Genomic DNA, 22,521 nt, shown 5'->3' on the forward strand with positions numbered 1-22,521 from the left:
GAATCACAGAACGGCCGGTCGTCAGCGGGCCGTTGACGGCCGGCTCGGTACACTGATGGCCGGCACCGCCCTTAATTTTTTTAAACGGCATCATGTAAGTTGCGCTGACAGGCGACAGAGGTCCACAGTTGCCCCGCAGCGAGGCTCCCCCCGCCCTCCCGTAGACAGTTCACGAGCTCAGTCACTTCATAACACCAAAGATGGGTCGCGGTAAACGCTCTGAAGTGAGGCTCCACTACACTAAAAAATAAAAAGACAATTGGGCACAGTGTTAATAGCTTGCCACAGGCATAGCTCAGTTAAAATAAAGCACAGCTATTGTGCAATACATTTGTATTGCATGTATATTTTTTATTTGTAACAATTTCAGTTAAAGCTGAAAAGAATAAAGATATTTTTGTTATCTAAACGTTTGACCTCTTTCTTTTACAATTTTGGAATCGAAACGGGGAATCGATAAGAACCGGAATTGATAAGCAGAACCAGAATCGGAATCGGAATCGATAAATTTCAAACGATACCCATCCCTAGTCTCAGGGGATCTTAATATTTAAGAACCTATTAATGTGTTATACCAGATTAACGGAAATAATCTCAGCTAACTGACGATACAAACCATGTTTACCACAACAAAACACAAGTCTCATAAGAAGCATCTAAATGACCCCTGAGCGAAAAATGCTAACGGACATTGGCACAGAACTCAAGATAAAAATACCCTTATTACTTATCGTAGCTGCACATACAATATATCCGATTAAAGCTGAGACTCCACAGATTATGTAGGTATATAGTATCATCACTGAGTGATCCGGACTCGCGACAGGGGAAGCAAATACAGTCATCACAACACGTACCTTCACAGAGCTTCTCGGGAGATCGTCTCACCACTGTAATCTGATCAAAAGACGTGTTCAATGGCAATAAAATGAGAAAAAATGCGGCTGAATCGGTTAATCCATAGGTTTTTAACGTCTATGTATACAAAAATGATTGAATTTATAATCCATAATTCCATTTTATGTAAAAATCGGAGAGCAAATGCTAGCTGCTAATGGTAGCCACCACAGCTAGCTGCTGCTTCTGCTAGGCTATGCAGCAGTCTCAGTGAGATATAAATATATAAATATCTTTGCGTTTTGGACTAACTTTAAAATATTCCCAGGCTTTTGAAGACCTAGGGCGAGACGTTTTCGTTTGGGGGCTTTGTGCGCAATCCTGTGAGGAGGAGGTGGTAGCCGTTTCAGTCTCCATTGTGTTTGAAGTGCGATTGCGAACTGCTTGTTGCTTTGGGTGACCCACGTGTGTGTAGCGACGCGTCGACGCGGAAATATGTCGTCGACGATATTTTGAAGTCGACGCGTCGACGACTACTGCCCAAGGACAATTTAAAGTAAAACCTAATAGAGGTGTCATACATAATAACCTAATAAAAGTAAATGTAACAACTACTACAATGCAACAAAACAGGAAGATTAAATGTGGACTCTTAAACATAAGATCTCTAGCATCTAAAGCAATATTGGTAAATGATTTAATATCAGATTATAATATTGATATATGCTATCTCACTGAAACTTGGTTGAGACATGAAGACCACTCCACCCAGCCATATCAATAGTCATATTGCAGCCAATCTTATTTGTTACAGTGTACCGTACACCAGGTCCTTGTTCAGAATTTGTATCAGAATTCTCTGAGTTTTTATCAACTTTGGTACTTAAAACAAATAAAGTAATTATCGTAGGTGACTTTAATATTCATGTTGACGATGATAAAAATAGCCTTACTATTGCATTTAACTCTATATTAGATTATATTGGTTTCCGTCAGAGTGTAAATAAACCAAACCACTGTTATAATCACACTCTCGACCTTGTTCTGACTTATGGTATTGAAATTGAGCAACTATTAGTCGAACCGCATAATGCTGCTTTTTCCGACCATTTTTTGGTAACTTCTGAAGTACTGTTACTAGACTACAAACCATTAGTCAAAGGTTCCTGCAGCAGAAACCTATCCGTTAGTGCTATAGCCAAATTTAAGGAAGAGATTCCATCAATACTTAACTCGATAGCATGTAAGGGAGGAAACTTATTTAAAAAGAAAAATGAACTCTTGCCTTTGACCAGTATAGTGTTATCAACAGCTCCCGGAAACGTAAGTTCTAATATTACACTAGACAGTAAATTAGAATGCTTTCCAGCCATAAACCTTGAACAATTGAATTCAATGATTCTTTCTTCTAAACCATCAACGTGTATCTTAGACCCAATTCCAACTAAGCTGTTAAAGGAAGTTTTTCCATTAATTAACACATGTTTATTAAATATTATGAATAGTGGTGCACGATAATTATCGGGCCGATAATTATCGGTCCGATATTAGGAATTATGACGTCATCCTGATAAACCCGATAAAAGTATTAATAGCCCCGATAATATACAATATATTTTTTGGGTAAAAAAAAAGAAAAAAATACTGCGGTGTGGGTGGATTGGGATGAGGGGCGCTTGTTTTTTACTCGGCTCCTCCCGTTTTGCCAGTACTGTGGTATTAGTGGTTTAGGAAGAGGGGAGTTTTTCAGAAATCCAGCGCTCCCTAACTCATGACTGTGACGTGAGTTGTGACGTAAATGGTGTGCGGCCGTGAAACCAGGACAGTAAACAAACATGTCGTCGGTAGTATGGGACTATTTCAAAGTTTTGAGTTAGATAGTTCGCTTGCTATTTGTATTAACAAATGCAATGCAGAAGTTCCACGAGGAGGGAAAAAGGCAACGAGCTATAATACTTCCAACCTGATTAGTCACCTGAAACATCGCCATCGCTACGATGGTGTGTTAAAAGCGTACGAAGACGCCTGCGCTGCTAAACTAGCGCCGAATCCAAAGCCAGCTGCAAAGGCACCGGGGCTTTTACCTATCGACGAGGCTTTTAAAAAAGGCAAGAAGTTTGCCAGATTTGTTTGGGAAAATAAATATGGTCACTTTGAAGAGTCAAAACTGTTCTTGGCTTTGTTTTGTTCATAGTAGTAATGCTCATGTCATTTGCTCACTACTAGTCTTTTTTTTACCACCAGGTGTGCAAAAACTACAGGTACATTTAATATATATATATATTATATTATTATCGGTTATCGGTATCGGTCTTGAGAAGCAGGAAGTTATCGGTATCGGTTTCAAAAAACCAATATCGTGCATCCCTAATTATGAATATGTCTTTATTATCAGGCTATGTTCCACAATCATTTAAAGTAGATGTGATAAAACCTCTTCTTAAAAAGCACAACCTCGATCCAGAGGTTTTAGCCAATTATAGACCTATTTCTAATCTTCCGTTCCTCTCAAAAACACTTGAAAAAGCAGTCGCAAAATAGTTGTATGATTACTTAAAAAACAATGATTTATTTGAAAATGTTCAGTCTGGCTTTAGAACACATCATAGCACAGATACAGCTCTGGTTAAAGTCGCAAATGACCTTCTCATAGCCTCAGACATAGGACTTGTCTCTATTCTTGTCTTGCTCGATCTCAGTGCTGCATTTTATACTATCGACCATGATATCCTATTGCAAAGACTAGAGCACTTAGTTGGCATAAAGGGAACTGCTTTAGGCTGGTTTAGGTCCTATCTATCTGAACAGTCTCAGTTTGTGTGTGTCAACGATTAATCTTCCATGCAAACCAAAATGAGCCATGGAGTGCCACAGGGCTCAGTGATTGGACCTATTTTGTTTACATTATATATGCTTCCGTTAGGCAATATTATAAGGAATCATTCTGTACATTTTAGGGCTGAACGATATACCGTGTCATGGCGATAACCGCGGTATGCGCATGCGCGGTATTCACACCGCAGGGACGTGCGGTTTTATTCATTTTTTTAAAAATGCTAACGCACTTTAGCACAGAATTCAAAATAAAGATACCCTTATTACTTATCGAAACTGCACATACAATATATCCGATTAAAGCTGAGACTCCACAGATTATTTAAGTATAGTATCTATCTAAGCGATCCGATCTCGCAACAGGGGAAGCAAACACAGACATCACAACACGTACCTTTTACGGAGCTTTTACGGGAGATCGTCTCACCGTAGCTGTCAATCTGATCAAAAGACGTGTTCAATGGCATTAAAACGAGAAAGAAAAAACGTGGCTGAATCGGTTGATCCATAGGTTGATAATGTATCTGTGGCTTTGAAGCAATTGTTTATAATCCATAATTCCATTTGTATGTAAAAATCGGAGCACAAAAGTTAGCTGCTAATGGTAGCTACCAGAGTGTATGCAGCTTCCGGTTTTGGCTACGCGTCACTCTCACTCCTTATTTGTTAATGTGTTGGTGTTAGGGGTGTAACGGTTCACAAACATTTCGGTTCGGTACGTACCTCGGTTTTTTGGTCACGGTTCGGTTCGGTACGTTTTCGGTACAGCAGAATTTTTTTTCACAGAACAAAACATATATATATATATATTTTTTATTATTATTAAACTGTGAATAATGTATTCACTCAAATAAATACAAAATATAATAAAATAAACATTAAGGTGCAGCATTTCGATGAACTGAAATAATCTGTATTTGAACTTTACTGTAGGCTACTAGTACTCACAAAACATAAACTATTAGTTTTGGGTTTTTAATTATTATTAAACTGTGAATATTCACTCAAATAAATACAAAATATAATAAAATAAACATTAAGGTGCAGCTTTTCGATGAACTGAAATAATCTGTATTTGAACTGTACTGTACTGCACCTAAGCAGCCAGTTTGACATTATGACTTGCTTGTCATTGTATTTTCATGTTTTTTTAAAGAAAAATGAACTTGTCCACATTGCTTGCCGAAAGGGCAGATCTGCTGGCACTAACAATGTCTCCTGCTGTGGAGAACACCCTCTCGCTAGGGACAGAGGTAGCAGATACAGCCAGGTAGCGCTTTGCTAACATTGCAACATAAGGATAGTTGGCGTTTGTAATAGCTTTGGCTCGGTCTGAACTCTCTGCGAGTGGTGGAGGCTTAAATGCTAGCGGGAGTTGGGTTTGCACTTCAGTCTTTTTTCTTTTGGTACCGGTGATATTCACGTTCGGGTGATGCCTTTTCAAGAGTGTGCAAGTTTGATGTATTGCCAGCCGCGTAACTAATTTTAGTTGAACAATGCCGACAAACAGCTTTGGTTCGGTCCACCTGTCTTTGTCCTTCATCCTTGTACGTAACTGCGAAACCAAAATGTTCCCAAACCGGAGACTTCAATGATGCTGGAGGATTTTCGAGCTCAACTTTATCTGCGTTCGCCATTAATTTTCGATAGTTCCTCAAATTACTGACTACATTTGAACGCATCCCTCTGACCAGCTCTCATAGTATGCCTCTCATCCAATGAAATGACTTGCTCGCTCTATGACGCGTTGAACCCAATGTGACCAAATTACTCTGAATGCTGCGACGCAGCACCTGAGATTACTTCCAAAAAGTTGTTCACGTTCTCAATTTTTTACGTTTAACGTTATATTCGTTCGGTACACTTCGGTACACACCTGTACCGAACCGAAGGGCCCGTACCGAATAATTTCGGTACGGGTACGTGTACCGTTACACCCCTAGTTGGTGTGTGTAGAACTTCCCCTGCATGCACAGCAAACCACCAATCACAATCATTCTGTATCAAGATTGATGCAAAACAAGTGATATTTGACCTTTTTAGACAGATTTAGCACCAAAGAAACCCTCTTTTGGGGCCATTTGGGTGGATTTTCCATATCTCTGGCCCACCTTGCTGGATTTTGACATGTGACATCTCTTTCTGACCGTCAGAGCCAATGGAATCGAGGGGAAATCACACAGTCCTTATTTGGTAATGTGTGTGTGTGAGACTTCCGCATAGCCAAGACCGGAAGCAGCAGCCACTCTGGTGGCTACCATTAGCAGCTCATTTTTGCTCTGCGATATTTACATAAAAATGGAATTATGGATTATAAATTAAATCATTTGTTTATACAGAGACGTTAAAAACCTATGGATTAACCGATTCAGCCGCGTTTTTTCTTTCTCGTTTGACATCGCGAAAAAATCGCGATGTCAGTTTTTTTCAATACCGTGCAGCCCTAGTAGATTTCCATTGTTATGCAGATGATACTCAACTATATTTATCCATCAAGCCTGAAGAATCCAATCATCTAAATAAAATGCAAGACTGCCTCAAGGACGTGGATGGCTTTAAAAATGTTTATGTTAAACACGGCCAAAACTTAAGTTATTGTACTCGGCCCAAATAATCTACGAAACTATCTAAAGATATATTAACTATGGATGACATTAATTTGGCCACCAGTGAGACTGTAAGGAATCTTGGTGTTATATTTGATCAGGATTTATTAGGGGTGTAACGGTTCACAGAAGTCACGGTTCAGATCGTACCTCGGTTTGGAGGTCACGGTTCGGTACGGTTCGGTACAACAAGAAAAAGCTAAAAAAAAAGTCCCAAATGCATAATTCCAGGTTTGTTGTTATTTATGTTTGAACAGTAGTGCAAGTTTCAGTTTAAAAATAAAGAACTCTGACATTTTGAATAATTAACTGTATTAAACAGTTAAAAACAAACCATACACAGTGTACTCAGATGGCCATATTATCTATAATGGCTGATGTCAAACAAAAAGGTTTCATCAAGCTGTAAAACTAAAAAGAATGTCTTGAAAATATGACATCATAAATAATAAGAAAGTGTTTCAAGAGCGCAAAGTCGTTGAAAAACATATGCCAAAAGCTTCCGTTATTTATTTTGGTCTCTCGGCTCTCATGTCTATTGGCTTCTTAAAAACAGCGGGGATAAACTGTTGAACTGCTGTTGTCTTTTGCCGGGCTCCGGTGATTGGCAAATCTGGGTGATGCCTTCTGATATGATTTAGCATGTTTGGCGTGTGTTACCATTAGCATACCGCACCACTGTAGAACAACGGCGACACACCGTCCTCGTCCGATCCACCACTCGTCCGATCCACCACTCGCACACCTCATCGTTATTGTAGTCCACAGGGAACCCGAAATGTTCCCACACAGCTGATTTAAAAGAAGCAGGTGGGTTCTAGCTCCTGTGTGTTATCTGAAATCGCCATACTAACTTTTCTTCTTCTTGTATTTTGTTCGTTTTGTTGTTGTGTTTCTTCTTGTTCTTCATTTGTTGTTTAAGGGCGGCTGGCAAACAGCTTTTAGGCGGAATACCGCCCCCTGGATTATAAATAGTGTAGTGGATACTGCCCTGAATGACAGACTTTTTTCCCACTCGTAAAAAAAAAGGCGTACCGTGACGGTACGGGACGAATACGGATACCGTTACACCCCTAGGATTGATCTTTTAACGCCCACATAAAATCAATCTCAAGGACCGCCTTCTTTCATCTACGTAACATTGCAAAAATCAGGCATATCTTGCCTCAAAACGATGTAGAGAAACTAGTCCATGCATTTGTTACTTCAAGGCTGGATTATTGTAACTCTTTATTATCAGGGTGTGCCAAAAAGTCAGTTAAGTCGCTCGCTTCAGTTGATTCAAAATGCTGCAGCACGTGTACTGACCAGAGTTCGGAAAAGGGACCACATTACTCCAATTTTGGCTGCCTTACACTGGCTCCCTATAGAACACAGGATAGAATTTAAAATGATTCTCGCCTACAAAGCCCTTAATGGGCAGGCGCCATCTTACCTTAAATAACTCATTATATCCTACTGTCCAACTAGGGCATTGCGTTCCAAGAATGCACGGTTGTTGGTTGTGCATGTACGTAGACAAGTTGTGCCTCTCCACCTCTGTTCCTTACTTCTTACTTGCTACCCTTTTCCCTCAACCTATCCTAAGGGAGTCCTTGTACGTAGACACGTTAGTTTTGCTGCTATAGGCTTAGACTGTCGGAGGACACCTTACTTCTTCCTTCTGTCTGTCTGTACCTGTGTACTCTCATGTTCAGAATAACCCAGCTTCCCCCAAATTTCTTTTTGGTGTCTATCTATGCCGGGATCCTGAGTCGTGGCTGATCCTGTTGCTGCGGTCCTGTGTCCTGGATCCTGAATCATGTGTCCTGGAACCTGCATCCTGAGTCCTCGATCCGGAGTCCTGGATCCTGTGTCCTGGATCCTCTATCCTGAGTTCTGGATTTGAGTCCTGGACTTTGTGTCGACTTCACTGTGGTCCTGCCTGACTCTCATCATACTACTTCCCTGATGGCTCCCACAGGATTGTTGACATCCTCCTGGATTTCTCTTCTTATTATAGACACATGCATTTCCAAACATTTGGACTACCTATGTTGCAAATGTATTATCTTTTCGATTTACATACGGCATCTATTGCACGTCTGTCCGTCCTGGGAGAGGGATCCCTCCTCTGTTGCTCTCCCTGAGGTTTCTCCCATTTTCCCCTTTAAACTGTGGGTTTTTCTCTGGAAGTTTTTCCTTGTACGATGTGAGGGTCTAAGGACAGAGGGTGTCGTATTTTCATACTGATATTCTGTACAACCTGTGAAGTCCACTGAGACAAATGTAACATTTGTGATATTGGGCTATATAAATAAACATTGATTGATTGATTGATTGATTGATTGATTGATTGATTGATTGATTGATTGATTGATTGATTGACAAGCCCCCGTACATACCTGTCCTTTAATTACTGCACAGCGTCGGGCTGGGATAATGGAATGCAGATAAATTACAACCAAAAAGAAAATCACAGTAATGATCATCAATCTAATTTGGTTGATCAGTGAAGTGATGCTCAAGGAGGAGTGCAGGGTCAGTGTGCTAATGGGATAGTTAGAGAAAGGAAGGGAGAGGGAGGCTGAAAGAGCAGAGAGGAAGAAAGCGATAACATCGAGAGCAAACAAAAGGTAAGAGGTTAGAGTGAGAGGCGAGGGGCTGGAGGACTTGATAAACTCATTGTGCTTGATGGAAAGTGGTTGTGGCATTCACTTAATAACTTTCCCCGCTGCTACAGCGCTGTGTGTGATTGGAGGCGTATCACTGAGAGACAGTTATCGTGACTTTCCACTACATAGAAGCTCTCTCTTTATATCTGTGTATCTCTCTATCCCTCACAGTAACAAACTCAGCAAGGAGGCAAATATTTCAAAAAGAGTTCTAAGGCTGAACAATAATTCAAGACATTATGCAAGACAGACAGGAGGGTGGGGTGGTGGGAGGAAAGAGTGATGTAATGACAGTGATAACATGTGAAAGAATAAAATAGTCCATGTACAAGTTGAGAAAGAAGTAAGGGAATACAATCATGTGTAGAACGTAAGCGACAGAAAATCCTTGCAGGCAGTTAATAATGAACAACAGAGAAGGAAGTGGGCTTTCAAATGTTCACTTTTCTTTATGGCAGTTTTTATATTTTACCAAGTCATTGATAGAGACATGTTTAAGATTATACTGATTTAAAAGCTTGTATTTGACTAACAGAGGTAGATTTATTTGACGTGGATTGTACAGTGATATTTTTAAACCTCAATTCGGGAAAGGTTAGCTGACTTGAAACATTCTGCATAAATAAATTCACACAGTGGAGTATTTTGAAAAAAATAGTAAAACCTTTTGTCAGATTGTTGTCGCAAAGAAGCTACACTAGCGTACATTTCATAAAAAGTATTCACCATAAAAGGAAATGATGGTCATGGAATAAATAACTGAGTTATTGTGGATTTGAACATAATTCAAAAGAACCCACCTTCACAGAAAGAGTGAAGAATGAAGAAGGGAAGGAGGAGCTTGGGAATTGTCATCCTGCCGCCTAAACCCACACTCCACGACATCACCTGCACCTGCAACACAAACACAGAATACAGTCGCGTCACAATTATATGGTTGGCTGATTATCCACATAGCCTTTTCATTCCAGCCTCATGATGTTTAAAGACTGCTCCTTAATGTTAGATGACATGTACCATGCAAGTGAGTGGGAGAGGTGATTAGTGTAATTAGGAGACAGAAAAAGGATTTGCTGCACGCCATGCTTCAACAGGTGCTGTGGGTGTTTCTCAATGTCGAGGAAGGCTGCTCCAGAGCCACTATTTCAAGTATGCTACGTCATCGAGTCCCGCCGAAGGACTGTTCCAATGTCCAGGATGTTTGGAATTCTACCGAGGCCAGCGTCCTTCGTTGCGGGAAATTTCGAGGCTGCACATGTGTATCCTCCGCGGTCTTAAAATCCCCACAATGCTTTGCGCACGGACCAATTTCCAAAATCTTTGGTGGAAATCACGCTCCATTTAAGGCGGGCCTCGGAAATGACGCACACCTGCACACCTGTTAGTCTGTTCCACCATTCTTCGTTTTCCGAGGCTAGGAAGGATTCTTACCTCGCTTCTGAAGGACCTGACTCGGAGGGACATGTCCTACCAAGGAAGCGTCCTCGACATTGAGAAACACCCACAGTATCTGCTAGGTGTTGATGAAGGCAATTCACCGCCACAGCACTCCTGTTTTAAAGTACACATACTTTCACTGACATAACAACTGGCTACATGAAGAGAATACTTAATTAAAAGGGATATTTTGCCAATTTCCAACCAGCTCTGTGTCATTGCAGTGTGGAAAGCAGAATGGCGCCCCCCCTCTCTCATTAGTGCAAGTGAGAGAAAAAGAGGTGGTTGAAAATCGGTAAGGTATCCTTTAAGTGTATTTTTGGAAAGATGTAATCATCCATATGATCAGCTTTGTCACATGGTGCAGTGACAATAACCTGGTCCATAGAAGTACCTTATGGTCTAATTAAATAAAGACCAATAAAGACCCAATGACAACTCAAAGTACAATTCTTTACTTATGTCCAATAAAGCCGATTTTTGGATTTTAGAGCGCTGATGTTTCAAACACATCTTAGATCCGGGAACACAGAAGATCTTTACAATCACCACAGTGGCTACGTGTGCACCCAATTTGAGTGTCACCAATTCCGTATCCGACCAAATGTGAAATATGTTCACAATCTCTTCATGATTTCACAGAAAAAGGTGACCGTAGACGTTTTCATGTTACTCTATTTATTAGAAATGTTCTCATGATTAGCATATGAAGTATTGGATAAAGGCCAAAACATATCTGTGAGGTCAGTCACCTTGACCTGCAAACACCAAATTCGAATCAGTTCTTTTATGACCCAAATGGATGCAAAATCTAAAGAAATTCCCTCAAGGTTTTTTTATTTTATTTTTAAATATCACATTATAGACCATTTGACAGACAGTAGGACGCGGACATAGGGGCATAATCAACAGAAAAATGTCTTGTGCAATAACAAGTAGAAAAGGCTCGAAAGGTCAAAATTGAACACGACTCCAAACAATAAACCAGAACATGAATGAATTTAGAAATCCTCTGCTAATGTTAAGGCAATATTTAAGCCCTCACCATTTACCCTTAATTCCAGTCCCTGTCATTTGTTCCCTCTTTTTACACCGTCATCACTTGTCCCTGCAAGGCCTCACTGGTCGGCAAACTCACCGAAAGACGATTTAATTGTGAAGGGTTATCTTTCTAAATTTGCTACTCCCCAAACCCTAGGGGAGCTTTTAGTCCTTCAGGAATCCGATGGCTAAATAAAAACATTAACCAGTTCGAAATGCAATAAAATACAATACACACGCTGCTTTGTGTTGCTGCTTGCTGTGCCATTTAGAGTGGTGTATTCAATTCAGACAAAGTAGCTAAAAATGTACAGGTGAGTGAGAAAGAGACGCAAGGTAAATAGGCTACCATTGCTTATTGTATGTAAACATATTTATATGTGTGAGTGTGCTTTTATTACCTGTGTGTCATTTTGAAATGGCACAATTGTTTTCATTTGGATTCCTGCTTCCTCAGCATTATTGCAGTTTACTTTCTAACAATGCAACCTGCGTGCCCTTTTTATGTTTCATTCTTTCCTTATTTCCTTTTCCCTTCAGTCTTTGCTTATGTACTTGCATTCACTTCTCTTGCCAACCCCAGAAGACCTTGTCTCCCCTCCCACACCCTTTCTTCCCTCATTGTCCTCTCCAATACAGTCGTGGTCCTCTAGTGTAGAGAATTATCTTGGTTCAGTAGGAAGCTCGGACAGAAAGCTGACGACAACAGCTTAAAAATATGACATTTCTTAACATTGTATATTTTCTAGGACAAAAAAATAATGTATTTACCTATCCTATAATTTCCTACCGTTTGTTATGAACAACACACCAGAGGGAAGCATGACTTGGAAGCCCTGGAGCATTTAAAAAACTGAACACACCGACAAAAGTTAATCCACCCCAATGACTACGACAAAGAAAGCGACAAGACCTAATTGCGAAATCTCAGTGTTCCTCGTTGATGCTCGGTTAGGGTTGATCAGTCTGGATGAGGACAATCAATAAAGCCCATTTTAAAGCTCTCCCCACAGAAAGAATATATTGTAGAGAGAAGATAAAAAAGCTCTTTGAATCTCCTTTTTTCCCCCATAGATCCCCTTTGTTGGATGAAAACAAAAGTTGATGATCTTAATTGCTTTTCTAAATAGAATCAGGCCATGCTCTACTGATTTTCTTTTGGAATATAAATCCCTACACACTGAAAGAAAACAACATCAAAACCATTAATATCTGGTACAATCTGATGCCTCAAATTGATATTGGTGACAATGTCTGAACCCAGTGGCGGACTGGCCATCGGGACGTTCGGGACGAATCCCGATGGGCCGGTACCGAAGTGGGCCGGTCGGACGATGTGGGCCAGTCGGATAAGTCACTAGCACCCCCCGTTGACAATTTACTAGTGGTACCGAAGTGGGCCGGTCGAGATGCCCGGGCTGATTTTTAGTCCCAGTTCGCCCCTGCCTGAACCTGCCACACAACAGATATCTCTCTCCCTCTCAACCACATCTTCCCTCACACACCTAAAGCATCCTCATAATGCTAAAGGACATTTCTGAGACAACGAATAGGTGAAGATGAATACTGGTGAGGACAGACGCGTTGGGTTCCAGAGAGTTGAGGCAGCCGTGAAAAATAAAAGCAGTTCTCCTACAGCAGCATCTGACTCTCCTGTCACCAGGATGAAGGAGAATTCAATATTAAACATTCTCACAAAGGAAGCCCCCCCACAAAGTTACACATGCACTGTACTATTCTAGAGAGGCAGGTGGTCACTTTCTTTTGTCTGTATGTAACCTGGATGTGTGGATGACTCTGGACTACTTTCACAGCTTCCTGTGGAATCATTTGCTAAGGATGTTCATTTCAAACTTAAAGGATTTTTATAATAAACTACAGAATGAATGCGGTAAGCATTCTATGAGTTTTTTGTTGACACGAATAAACTGTAATGTATATAAATTGGGTTCGCTCAGGTTCACTCATTGTGATCTAGGTCTCTCTTTTGATAAGTATTTGTCATTCTGCACACCTGCAGACCACAACATTTATTTTAAAACTGCTGACAGTTGTCTTTTGGGAGAGAAAACATTTGATCTAACTGTAACGGTCATTCACCGAAATAACAGTGATTTTCTAACTTACCCCTGGGTATTTTACCATGCACATGCATTCAGTTTTGCCCACATTTGAGATATCCTCTGCAGATAAAATATAGATCTTGCTGAAATGTATTTTGGACGCTTGATGACTAGAAAATTGCCCGCAACTATTTTTACAGGACTGCACATTGCTGTAGTTCAGCTGTTGTTTTTGGAAATGTATTTTGTTTTGAAGGTTAAAATGGACATCTCTACAGTTTCTTGGATTATCCCGGATAGAAACAGAAGGACACTGTTTAAAAAGGAGACTGCAGAATAACTTTTTACTGTAATTTCTCAATATTAAGAGCACCGCAAACAACGTTATGTTTAGCTCAATTTGTGTTCTATGGTGGCAGAAATCACTGCTGCAGATATTGTAAGTCAGAATCTCAGCGAATCAAACTATCTGAATAGTAAAATGGTACAAGTTCTTTGTGACTTGGGTGAACAGAGCCTCTAAATGTCTGGTATGTAAATGTGTTGTTTCTCTTCAAAATTAACATATTACTAATTGTGCTATTGTTATGGTTTACCACCTAAAATAAAAATAAAATTGTATGGTAATACGTTTCTTCTCTACATACATGTTTTAGGTGGCTATTATTTAACCATACAGGAGCCTACCACTGCAATCACTTCAGTAACAATTTAATGGAAGTAGAGTGGGAACATGGCGCATGGTAATCAAGGCATGCTCGGCCCCCCAGGAGTACTGGACGTGTCCCTGGCTTTCTCACTCAAGAATTAAACCAGTCTGTTGATAAAATACTAGTATAATTATAAACACATTTGCCATATACTCCAGGAAGAAAAGTCAAACATATGATTAAAGACACACTTTAAATGTGAGCATGTTATACTTCAGAAACTACTGTCTAGTGTTAGTTCATAAATAAAAAGACCTGTTAATTAATTTTGGAGTGACAGCAGGTTCAGAATCTTACATTCAGATAATAGACTGTGCTATTAAGAGATGGTGATGGAAAGGCATCTTGTACGAAACAGAGGTATAACATTAAATGATAGTATGGGTGGAGGTGAGTTGGTAATTAGAGCACAGCTGTACATTGAGCTGAGTCCCAGCTAAACGTAAAGTTCCAATGAGTCACTTATGCATGGGACAATTCAAGTGCAGAGGACAGGGCTAAGCAGGGATGTGTCTCTCGATGGGCGCTGGACTGCAGCACTGTCCTACTCCATTGGCTATTCTGTCACCATCTATCAATCCCTCACTTTCATCCTTCCCTCTGTCAGAGTCACTGCTCATCTTCTGCTCACCCGTAACAACATCTTATAGTCTCCATCTCTCCCCAAGCTTGCCTTTTCCTGTCCGTTTCCATTATTTGTTCACTCTTTTTAATCATCTATGTCTTTCCCTTTCCTCTTCTTGTTCTCATCTACATTGACTTGTGTCTCTTCCTTTTTATATTAACCACAGATCCTGGCTTGTCCAATTATATATCTATCCTGTACTCGTTTCAAACTGTTTTTCTTTTTGCTACGCTTTGGCAGATAATTATGTCTCCTGTGTCCTGATGTAAAATGTCAACACAACAAATACACGTCTACTGTGGGCCATGTATTTATTGTGTTGTCATGTTAAGTGTGGGTCCAAGATGACGATTACTCTGTACCCAATGACGAATAAATAAGTATGACTAATCATTAAATAATATTTCTATAAAATACGTAGGATGGTCTTTTATGGCCTTAGAGGCTTTTTTGTTACAATGACTTTCCACCCCTGATTAATGAATCATTATTTTCTCAGCTATGAAGCAGGCATTTGTACTCCAAACTATTTTGGGACAATTCATTTGAATTACATTTTTACACCTTTAATAATTGCAAACATTCTTCAGCCCTGAATCAAAATGTAAAGGCAGGCTATTGCAAAGCCTTAAAATGACTGTTAGGAACATCCACAGCTCCACTGGGCAAAACGTAGGGTGGCTGAGATCCAGGTCTATTTAATGAGTTGTGGTCCTCTCCTGAGAGGCTGCCTGCCCACATGGCTGTATCTCCAGGCTTATAGCACCCGATATTATTGATTACATGGCAATTGTGTCTAACTTGCCTTAACCTCAAAAGGCACCCTTCTCAGAGAGAGTGGTGGGCCTCTGCCGGCGGCCAAATGTGGATTATCACAGCAAATCAATGGCAAAAAGCCATCACTCATTAGCACAGTGATCACAAGGACTGTATGAGTGATCACAGACACATTAGCAGACATTTGGCTTTATCAGGGAGGAGGGAGGGGCTGCGGTGTTCTGATGAGCGGAGTAATGTCTTTCTTCCCGCCCTCCTGATCTCTTCATCTCCAACATAACATGACTCGCGGAAAGCCTTAGTCAGCAAACCTCACTCACATGACAAGAATGCAATGCAAATCAAACTGACACGGCACATTGATGCTGAGTAAACTGTTCACTCTGCTCGGGTCATTTATGAAATTGCTAGAGCAAATGTTCCACTTTCTAAAGCAAATGAGTGGCAGAGGAGTTTCAAAAATAAGTTTGAGACAAAAGGCATTCAGTGATATCGACTGGACATTGATGCATAAGTCCAGCAAGTGTTAGGCACATTTACTGTAATTGGATCACCATTTTTAGACAGAAGGCAACATGGCACCTGGCATAGCATATTGTGTAAGGACGCATTGAAAGGTAACTTTCACATCAGTGACCACGCCTCAATTTTCCAAGAACCGTATGAGTTAAGCCTCTGTCTTCACACTCATTATGGATTCTACCTAAAATCCCCTGGTAGAGCGGCCTGGTATAGACCTCTTTCCCTCACCCTTCTATAAAAAATAAAGAAAAAAGTGCCCCAGAATGCATTTGGACTGTTCTGTACACTCAGCATCACACAAGATTCCTCCTCTGCTGCTCTTTTTTAGGTTTCTTGCACCCTGTAAAGGTTTTGTTGGGGGGAATTTTATTTACTCTAATAGTGAGTTTAAGGATATAAGGTGTTGTATGCTGTACAGATTGTAAAGCCCCTTGAGACAAATATGTGACTTGTGATATTGAGCTATATAAATAAAATCATGAATAAAAGATCACTACCTCCCTGCCTGGCAAACAGAAGATAGGGGACTAAAGGAAACATGCCAAGCCAAACTGTTGTTCCTCCGGAGACACTCGCTGCCGACAACTTCTTTGATCCTTTATGGGCTGAGAGTAAAGCTAAACACTGTGGGAGAGAGAGCATCTTAAACAGGACCTAGGGAGATGGGAATTATCAGGAACAGGACGGGAGCGCTGCGAGGCGCCGCATTACAGCACCCTGTCACAAAATGCTTGAGCAGGCGCTACTCATACACACCCTGCCCTGTGTTGACCAACAGTAGTGTGTGTGTGTGTGTGTGTGTGTGTGTGTGTGTGTGTGTGTGTGTGTGTGTGTGTGTGTGTGTGTGTGTGTGTGTGGTGTGTGTGTGTGTGTGTGTGTGTGTGTGTGTGTGTGTGTGTGGGTGAGTGAGTGAGTGACATGGGGCCTGAGGGAGGACTGTTGTTTGATTAGTGTTCACTTGGACTAAACAGTGGGGGAGAAACCTCCTCCTGCGCCGCATGCTGAGACTAAGCTGGATCTGAGAGTCCAGTCATTTGTCAAGTGGAGGTTCAGGAGCCGTCTCTGCAATATAAAAACTGATAAGGGCAGGATAGGGCCTACATCCAAGGCACAAATATGAAATGATAATAAAGAAAACTCTGTGGTTTCCAAGACTGAATGCAAGGCACCCTCACACAGGTTCTTGCCTTACGAGTTGAAGATGGCTCAGGCCCATCTTGGAGTAAGAACATGGTTAAACCATACACAAAATCTTTCTACAATGCCCTGCTTCTCCCCTTGACTTGCTACTCCCTCCCCTTGAATAAACCTGCTATTGCTCACCAACATCATTTGCTGTCCTGGCTCCTAAAAAACAAATAACTTCTCTATCTCTTATGGTTGCTAAATGTAGTACTTCAAGAAGTGTTGCATGCTTGATGAAGTTGTTCTATGATTCTTGAAATGTTTGGGTTGCATCCACATGGTTGAATGTACTTAATGTAAGACGCTTTGACTTAAACTAATGTAATGTAACTGATCTTATCCTGACCAGTGACTATTAGTGTAAAGTGTTCTGTATGTTTTCATGCAAGTGGAGCCATCACTGTGTCGCTGTGTACCTCCATCCTGCTTTTTGTACGGCTAAATTAGAAAATGATGATAGAGCAGGTTAGCTGCTTTTATGGATCAATAACAAGATGATTTGCTTGAATATTAAACTGGGATGGGAATTGTTCTGACAAACTGTTATAAATTGTCGAAAGAACAGAGAGAACAGATTACTGCAGCTATATTCATTATGTGAATATTACTAAATGTAAAATATTGCAAAGAAACTACTCAAATAAAAAAACAGGACAGCCAAATGTGTCATGAGATGTGAGGAAAAATGCTAAAAGAGGTGTTAGAGAATGCATGCAACCATGTCTGATGCTGCTGCTGCCACCTCCTCTTTGGGATGCAGACTGACATAACAATCTTAGCTCTCTCTTTAAGGCTTTTAGTGTTTTTGTGGACAAATTGGAGTGAGAACATAATGATACATCTGTCCACTGATAAAAACACCACAGCTCAATATGCTGGCATGCCCCTCCTGTCCTCTGCTCTATTTGTATTTTACTGAATCACACTCTTTAAGCATCACCTCTGTTTTACTAATGTAGACAGCCTATAACCGTTTTTACGAGGCAATGAGATGTAGTGTTAATGAGTTTCCCTTGCTTAATACTGTAATCACGGCATTAACACAATATTCATCTCAATGCATATCCGCGTCAACTCTCCACAATCCACAATGTGATTTTTCTTTCTTCCTCACTCAAACATTATGCCAATGAACACATCCAAAGCCTTCATAATGTGAACCGATTGCTTCTCCCAGAACATTTTTATGCCCGTATTAAATTGCGCGTTTCTTAGCCTGGCTTACTTTTCACTTGGCCATTATCTGCGGCAATGAATATGCCAAGGCTGTCCCAGCAGAGGCCTGTGTGTATATCAGACAACATAAACACAGGCAACTAAGTCAGAGGGCAGCCGATAGCCTGCAGAGACTCATTCATCTCCTTTTGTCTCTCTCCATGTAAGAGCGTAGTCATTCTACCCCGCCAACAGCTGACTCTTTCTATCCCAGCTGACGGATCAAAACACACAATTTAGTAGCTGCTCTCCAGCACCGATGACCTTTGCATCTCTACAGTTGACCTCTCTACTCATTCAGCCCTACCTACTTCTTCATTTAGCCTTATTGTCTTTCCTCCCGTCGCCTCTCTCTCTCTGTGCATATCAGCCCCACTACAGGGCAGAAATCCATGCCTAAATACCAACAACAAGGATTTGTCACACTACAAAGCTGCCATTAAATTGCTGTTTTGTTTGTTTTACATGGCATAGTTCATTTGAAGGGAAAAATATGGCTCCAAATGGTAAATGCTACTGGCGTTGATATGATACCCAACGTTTTAACGGTGTGGAATAAAAGGGCCTTTTCATTTCTTCAGCAGAAAATGTGAATCGTCTAATTCCTTCATAATAGTTCTACATTCAATACAGGGACATGGGGATTAGTAGCAATAGACTAAACTACAACAAGATTATGGTGGATGGTTGGGTTTACATTAAGCCATTATCTCCTCTAAAAAGGTATTGTCAATATTTGGGTCTACTGTGATCCTTTTGGCCTACTGTGACACATTTATGAAACATGATTTCACATCCATAAGGGTAGCAGCATGCAGGGATAGACCGTTCACCGGCTGTTATACAACTGGCTGTGCAAAATCATCTTCTCACCACCCCTCCATCCTCCTCTCCAACCACTTTTCTTCAGTTCCGCCTGACTGCCTTGGGTGATTTAATGACCATACAAGCTGGACCGGGAGAGAGGTGGATGTAGAAATGAGAAAAGTCAAAAGAATGTGATGATCATCCTCTCAAGTATCAGGAATGCTGTGTGGCTAAATGAAGGAGCTTGGAAAAGGCAGAAAACTGACATTTAAGGTCTGTGAATTTTGTGTCAAAATCTTTCTTATAGAGACTACTGTGCACAAACCAAAACAGTGCATTATTCTGTCAGTTACTTCACTGCAACCCTCTGAGCTCTTGTGCCAAAACACTCATTATTATGTAAACACAGACTTAAATTACTTAAACAACACATTAATGAGACATCGCCTAATAGTAATTCCAGGGCAGGTATATAGGCTATCCAGATGCTTCCACATCTGGTAATCCATGCCAAACCATTCCCAATGGATCCACTCATAATTTTCCTAGATTGGCTAAAATACAATATTTACATTTTATCCATAGGAAAAAAATAAATATGTTTCCACTTTTCAATAATACATTCTATTCATTTGCTCTTGAATACATTTAGTATTATTAAATATTTATTTGTTATATTATTTACAATATTTCTTATAAGTTTTTCCTCACATCTTGTTTTGGTCCCTCCCCAGATAGCCCAGTAGACACTGCATCTGCAATTCATTCTTCTATCACTCACATTGGGTTTCATTTGAGCCTGTCAGTCAAGGTGTCCGTCAGATATAGACTCCATTTCACTATTTTTTCCCTTCCTTCACGTATTCTGAATGAATTCAGGCAGAGTGACAGACACTCCAAATGGAACAAATGTCAGTGGCAAGCTTCCCCACTTAATGCAGGAGTTTCTCTCCATCCTTATAAAGCTGTTTTTCGAATGCAAAATAAATGTATGGTATACTTTTTAGGGTCACAAAAGCAGCACATTACTTATACACTGGTGGACCAATGAGAGAACCTACAACTTGCTATGCTATATATTTCAGCAGGGGTAATGAAATAAAACACATGGTCAATCATTTTATGTTGAATAATTTAGATTTTGTATTGCCCACCTGAAGCCTGGCATTATTCTATCACCTGGCAGTCTGGGAGCAACACAATGTTAGGCTTACTCTACTGGGTTTAAACATGTTTATGAAATATTTCTGAATTTCTCCTGTCTCTTTTTTCCCTCATAAAAGTGCCATATATTGTAATACTAGCAAATGTGTAAAAAATAATTGCTTTTCTGAATTGTATCATTAAAGCATGTTGCTAAGCCAATCAGCAGTGGTCCAAATGCATTACATCTGCAGTGATGTGAAAATATTAAATCTCCCATACTTATTGATACAGTACAGCACCTATTTTGCATCAAATCGTGATTTAAACACTTAAGGAAAATATTTGTAACTGGTTGAAAATATGAGCTCTCAGGCTATTAGTTAAAAAAACTCCTAAAGAATGTAAAAGTAATGCAGCACCAGCTGTCTGAAGCAGCTCGTGCATGAAGACTAAACCACGATTATAATTAGTACTATTAAACAACTGGTAGGCTACTGCTTTAGTTTATCTACAGTAACAAAGAGAATAATTAAACATATATTTAAAACAAACATGATGCTACTGACCCAAGCCGCAGAATTAATAGTTGGATGCTCTCATTGATGGAGTTTCCCTTTAACCTGGCGCTGCGTCGCTGCCGCGTTCAGGTGACACATGAATAAATAAGTGGGCACCGAGGCGCTTCCCAGCAGGCACCTTTTCGCCAGGGCTACCTGAGATAACACTGTACACCTGACACCTCCGCGCAGGCATGCACACTACCACACAGTTACTGGTCGCTTAATTACGCTGATAACATAACGCGTTATGGAACAATGGCAACAGTTGGAGTTTTCGAAAGACAACACAAATGGAATAACATAGCCTGAATAGAATATTGAGAATAAAATGACCGATCCACTCATTGGACTAGCTCATCAAACGTAACTTTCATGATAATTTTCCTACTTCTACAACTCTTGGTGGGCAAATTCGTGAGCCCCCTGCATAACCACAAAGTAAGAGGAATACTTGTGGGCGTAAAAGTCGACACTTACGCACAACTATCACAGGTAGAGAATGTCAAACACCACAATGAAAAATCCTTAAACTGAAAAGCTCTTCTCTGCCGCAGTCACTCCTCCAACACTGCTTGGTGTATATCAACTCATAGCAGGATGATCAGGTCATTTTCATATTGTCCTACCTTCCTCGTCCGTGTCCGTCGCTGGCTGAGCGCCTTTGGATTCGATTGCCTGTCCTGCTGTGATGCGTTACCAAGTATCTGCTACCCCCTCTATCTCTCCTCCCTCCCTTCTCCTTGCTCCCGTCTCTTTCTCCCTCCCTCACTGTTCCCCTCTCTCTAAATATATATATTTGTAAACATTTCTCCCGTTAGCTTTACTCTATCACACCCTGGTCATTAATGTCACTTCCCAGCGTTCAGAACTACCACTGCAAAAGCTAAACCCTCACTTGTATGGAGCAAATGTCCCTTATTATCCCCACTCCTCCTGAGCCAGGGTTACACTCCAGCAAGTTACAGCCCATAGGTTTTAAATGCTGCTCTTAAGCAATGGCATTCAATTTTTCTCAATAAAAAAAGATGTACACTCACATTCTGACAGTGAATTGTATCTAAAGTTATTTTGTATATTTTTCATTTGATGTTCAAATGTATTAACGCCTTTATAAAAAATAAGCCTTTAAAATAATAATTACGCTTAGATGTGTTGACAAATCATTTCCACGCTTCATGGAAGAAGGCTTAACTCACTGAGATTATAGGCATCTATTTATAAGCCTCCGAAATAAGCTTGTGAGCCAATATATTAGACAAATTACATTTAAAATCCTTTACTTAACCACAGAGTTCATGGCTCTGAAGAGCAATAGCCAGTGTGCCAGCGTCATCTAGTGTCTTAAAGAAGAATTACAGATAGAAGCAAAGACCACAATATCTAAATGAGACAGACTGGAGAGGCTAGATCAAAATGGCCATTTCCAAGTCTGTTAAACGTAGGCAGTTTTTCAGAACAGTTTTAACCATTTTAAAGGGAACAAAACAAAAATGAATGTGGC

General features: G+C 40.4%; 1 protein-coding gene across 4 annotated transcripts in view; it reads right to left on the reverse strand.

Annotated features, from left to right (window-relative positions):
* Positions 1-21,681, reverse strand: part of cdh23 (cadherin-related 23) — a 221,556-nt gene extending 199,875 nt beyond the window's left edge. For all 4 annotated transcript variants that reach the window (XR_004569981.1, XM_034226090.1, XM_034226097.1 and 1 more), the window contains exons 1-2: positions 21,647-21,681; positions 9,733-9,826 (exon numbers count right to left, since the gene is read on the reverse strand). Coding sequence is in view for 3 of the 4 variants with exons in the window: in XM_034226090.1 (XP_034081981.1) it covers positions 9,733-9,817 (85 nt within the window). In the remaining variant the exon portion in view is untranslated. The remainder of the gene's footprint in view (positions 1-9,732; positions 9,827-21,646) is intronic.
* Positions 21,682-22,521: the final 840 nt, after the last annotated feature.

Source organism: Gymnodraco acuticeps, unplaced genomic scaffold (assembly GCF_902827175.1).
Source record: "Gymnodraco acuticeps unplaced genomic scaffold, fGymAcu1.1, whole genome shotgun sequence".
NCBI lineage: Eukaryota > Metazoa > Chordata > Actinopteri > Perciformes > Bathydraconidae > Gymnodraco > Gymnodraco acuticeps.